Genomic DNA, 5,149 nt, shown 5'->3' with positions numbered 1-5,149 from the left:
GAACATATGTGTTAAACGTTTTTTCAAGAACTACTTATTCAATGACAGAATATTTGTTCCTACTCTATGCCATAAAAGAAAATCTCACAATTTGGAGGCAAGAATTCGGTGCAAATTACTACTTTCTACTAAGAGTAAAATTAGAATAAATCACTTAAACTTCCTACTGTCAATATATCCTCTCAAAACTAGAAGAGGTGGGGGTAGATATATACTATATAGGACTGGCTAAAGAGTCAAAATAAAATGAATGAAAATACTTGCAAAAATAGATTTCATTTAGATTCCAGTAAGTCAAAAATAACCTCAGTATTAACTTTAAAGACAAAAGTTTAAATTTATGGACAATGAATTATTGAGCTCAATATCACATTCTCATCTGTAAGTGAGAGAATAGGCATTCTAAGGTAAAGTCCTTGACTAGTTAGTTATCTTCCTTGAAAAATATCCCCAGCACTCGTTCCCTAATCTGCTTGCTTCTGACCCCATAAATTACAGGGTTGAGGGCTGGAGGAACAACCACATACAGATAGGCCAACAATATATGGATATATTGGGGGACATTATGACCAAAACGGTGTGTCAAGAAAGAGAAAAATGCTGGTATGAAAAAAGTTAAGATAACAGTAATGTGGGAACCAGAGGTGTTGAGAGCTTTGCATCTGGCATCCCAGGAGGGCAGGCGGAAGACAGCATAGAGGATCCTGACATAGGAGAGAGTAATAAGGAGCACATCAAAAAATAAAATAGACATATCCCCAAGTCCAAACATAATGTTGACTTTGATGCTGGCACAGGCCAGGCGGGCGATGCCCATGTGCTCACAGTAGGTATGAGGGATGACGTGGTGCCCACAGAAGGGCAGCCTCAGGAGAAGAAACACCAGTGGAACAATCATGCTCAGACTCCGCAGGACAGCAGCACCTGCAATGAGGCCAATGATTTTGTTGGTGAGGATCACAGTGTACTGGAGGGGGATACAAATGGCAATGTAGCGGTCAAAGGCTATGGCTACCAACACAATGCTCTCCATTACCGTAAAAAAGTGGATGAAGAACATCTGGGAAAGGCAACCCCCAAAGGATATATGCCTGAGATTGAACCAGAAGATGCCCAACATTTTGGGGATGGTGGCTGTGGACAGGCCCAGGTCAAGGGAGACCAGCATGGCCAGGAAATAGTACATGGGCTCATGGAGACTGTGCTCAGTCTGGATCACAAACAGGACAGCAGCATTGCCCAGGAGTGCAACAAGATACACACAGAAAAGGGGAAACCCAATCCAGATGTGCACAGCTTCCAGTCCTGGGATGCCCACCAGGAGGAATGAAGAAGGATGGAACTGAGTGTCATTAGGCATAGGCATTCTTCTACCACCACTAGGTGATGTGCATAACAGAGACAGTTGCTGACTTCCCATTAGTGATTTTTTGCTCCACTTCTCCCTTTGCCCAGATTCCTGGTAAAAAAGCAGAAGAACATTTTAATATTCTTTTCTACCCATTTAGAAAGGAGGTAAAACATTCTGTTCACAATCTGATAACCACCCCACGCACCCTGCCCCCAGCATCAAACAGCACCTTGAATAGAATCAGTCTAACTCTTCATTTGCATTCCCTTCTAACAAATCAGGGCAACAAGAGAGGAAGGGAGAATAATATCTCCTGCCAGGGGAAATTTCATAATCAGGACTATAATCAGAAATAGAAGGGAAAAATTAAGTTCTATACTCTGTGTATTTGGTATGTTTGCATGCAGTTTGTTTAATGTAAACAGTGAATTCTTTGGCACTTTTTTTATCTCACTCATTTCTCCCTTATTAGGGAAGTAGAGAGCTATAAATTTCATATGTATATATCTGTGTTTTTTTGTGTATGTGAGTGTGCATTTTTACACGTTTGTGAATACAAAGTGGGTCTGATTTTGAGAGAAAACCACCATCTTTGCTTTGCTTATTCATATACATGAAAATCATCTGCCACTTATAAGTTCTCAATTTTAAAAGCTCGTTGAATAAATAAATAAGAAGAAGCAGGCCAGTAAATAATTTCAATGTGATGTTCAGGAAATATACAACTCAATTACCATAATAAATGGTTTTATAAGAAAAATAATTGTATTAATCTTAATTAGAAAATGGCTAGAGAGAAGGAGAGTGAGATCCTTGACAAAGGGTATTTTGCCATTAGGATGGAAGTTTGGTTAAGGGTTTATTTTGATTTAGATAAGCTTATTATTATGTTGAGTTAATCACACACCCTTTAAAAACTGTCCAAGAATGGAACAGCTTGGGAGGATTCTTACATTCTGGGTACTGGAGACTTTTCAAATATAATAGGCAAAAAGGTATAAGGACAGGGAAAAAGCAGAAGAACCTTAATTATCCTACAATTTATTTCTTACCCAAGCATCTTTCTATTCCAGACATTAGTGTCTTTATGGATGTCTTCCTTTTTGTCACACAGAAATAAGAAATGTGAAGGGATTTTGCATTTTAGCACCTATCTCGATTATGTAGAAAATCTGAATTACAGTATATTAAGAATTTCATGAAATCACATTTGAGATAGGTAGTGGCAAGTAGGCTTTTGGATAAAACTAGTCTGCAGAAGAGGTAAGTGACATATATGCATGCAATTTTATTAAAAGTTTTTATTCAAATTTTTAAATTTTAGGATATTGGAGTTAGTGACACCAATCAAAGATAAACACATATAAATGTTAGTATCCCTAGATTAAACTCATGATGTATTGATTTTCTGGCAAAGAACTATGCCTATTTGAAGTCTATGAAGAGTAGGAGAAATGAGAGATAATTTGGAAAATTCTTTCAAGAAGGAGAATAATATGCAAACTATGGTTACTGAACCCAGGAAAGAAATCTCTGAAGTTCTCAGTATTTGAATGAGAAAAATGAGAAGTAAGGAAATAATTCCTTCCACTTTCTAATGTGGAGAATACACGAGGGACCTAGAGGGGCACTCTGCACAACTTATCCCCTCAAATATTTACGAGATTCTCTATGTGCCTGCCTTGATTAGGCACCTGAAATACACCTTTAAATAATTCCTGCCATATACTCTCAAGAATACCATGGTTAGTGAGAGAAATAAAATTCCGGAGTTGAAATTTGGAAACTGCATTGCGAGTACTATGGTAAAAGCATGTCGGAGGTATAAAGGAGGGTCAAGATAAATTCCATGTTGGAGGTTAGTCTTACACTAAGACTAAAAGAGTAATTCTTCACAAAAAGATTTTTAAATAACTTATTCTCTATGGAGATAAGAACAAAAACAAAGTGGTCTGACAGGTATCTAAAATTTAGGAGAATACTGAAAATCTGAAAGTCCAGTGTATCAGTCACACTTAGAAGCTATGTATAGCTGAAAATCAGAAAAACAAAATATGACTATATCCCCCCAAAATCAACCTATCTCACTAATCCCTATGATTTTGTAAGTGGGTTCTCAAAACTGATCCTACCTTCTTCTTCTCTAGGACATCATTTACAGATCTCTAAACATTGCTTAAAGCAAATTTCTAGTTCCACAAATGTATACTGACATATTATTTCAAGATATATTAATATATTAGCCAATTTGTGTTGGCTTCATAAATAAGATTGGGTTCCAACACTTTTTTTACCATCCTCCTTATAATTATATTCAGAAGCTATTTTCTCAACCCGACATCCACTTACTCTAGTCTATTACACCATCGCCTCACAATACATACCATCCTCTGTAATGTTAATCATGAGAGAAGTGAAAAGAGTAATAATGTATACCTTCTCATCTCATCACTGCCCAATCTCCAATGCCCCTGGCCATCCTGCTATCATTCCAACTAATTTTCTTTCTCAGATGCTTCATCATCCTAGCCCTGAGTCCAATTTCATAAAACAATCTGTCCATCACAGTCATGATTTCTGATCCACTTATTCATATTTTTCTTTCAATAATATATTAAAATATTAACTTTATTATATCATACAATGCTTTAGAAAGTAGGGGAAATTAGCTGTTGCCCTCCCCTGTGCACATTTAGGCACATATAAACAAGTTCAGGAACTAATGGTAAACATATACAGGATATATTGATGCATTTCCTTCCTCACAGTCCCGTTAGTATTGTGTGTGAGACATTGGATGAACACGTGTAGAAATGAAAGAAAACATGAGTAGCCTTGAGAGGTCTTGTGGATAAGTGTGCTTTCTATCTCCATCCTCTCTTCATACTTTGACTTGTTCTCCACCTCTGCACACTAACTTGACATCAGCTCATCCTTCATCTCTCCTATTTTTGACAGTTTCACCCTGATACGACTTACCTTGATGTCTAAACACCTAAGAAGCAGCACTTTGAAAACATGCGGCATCTCTCTGGGATACACCATATAAAACGATGAAGAAATGTCATTTAAGCTTTTATTATAGCTCATTTCCCCAGTGATGGGGACCATAGTGTATTTGAGACCTTGAATTATTTTAATTATCAGGCACTGGAGAATTCTATTTGGCTATATATTTTTTTCTACACTAGAGGTTCTTTAAGTTTTTTGATTCCACAGACCCCTCTGCCAATCAGGTGAAAACCACAGACCCTTTACTAAGTCTCACTGTACCAAATATTATCTAATAAACATATCACACCTACACCAACACGTCCCCACAAGAATAATGCTTTTTGAATTTCAATTCAATTTTATGGACCCTTTTTACAGAACCCTTGCAACAGAGACTACAGGGTAAGAATTCTTCATTTTACTCTTTATTTTTCCCAAAAACCCATTCCTTTACTGACACAAATAAAATTTGTATGATTTCTCATAAATTAAGTTCAAAGTTCCTGGTAAATTAAATATCATATCTATTGACTCCATTCCTATCCTGTATCCTCCACTACTTTGTCCACTCCTTCCTCCTACCTCTCTCTATCTCCCTCCCTCTCTGTCACTCTCACTCTCTCTCTCTCCACCCTCCCGCTTCTTTTTCCCTCCTTCTCTAGTTCCCTCTCACTCTGAGTCTAGTTCACCTTTACATATTTATCTAAAGTTCCTTGCCCTAATCCTTATAACATATTCCAAGTTTTCCACTTTAAAAGTGCCTCAATAGTGAGGTTGTAAAATGAAGCTATTAACAGAAAATGC

At 37.1% G+C, this 5,149-nt stretch overlaps 1 protein-coding gene across 1 annotated transcript; it reads right to left on the bottom strand.

The window, feature by feature from the left end:
• Window positions 1-424: 424 nt before the first annotated feature.
• On the bottom strand, window positions 425-1,366 carry LOC101413135 (olfactory receptor 52E8-like). Its single transcript, XM_004467803.1, has one exon. The coding sequence runs from the start codon at window positions 1,364-1,366 to the stop codon at window positions 425-427; it is 942 nt and encodes a 313-aa protein (XP_004467860.1).
• Window positions 1,367-5,149: the final 3,783 nt, after the last annotated feature.

The sequence above is a fragment of the Dasypus novemcinctus genome, chromosome 10, assembly GCF_030445035.2.
Source record: "Dasypus novemcinctus isolate mDasNov1 chromosome 10, mDasNov1.1.hap2, whole genome shotgun sequence".
NCBI classification, from domain to species: domain Eukaryota; kingdom Metazoa; phylum Chordata; class Mammalia; order Cingulata; family Dasypodidae; genus Dasypus; species Dasypus novemcinctus.
The sequence above is the reverse complement of the archived record's forward strand: the minus strand, read 5'-3'. Positions and strand labels throughout refer to the sequence as shown.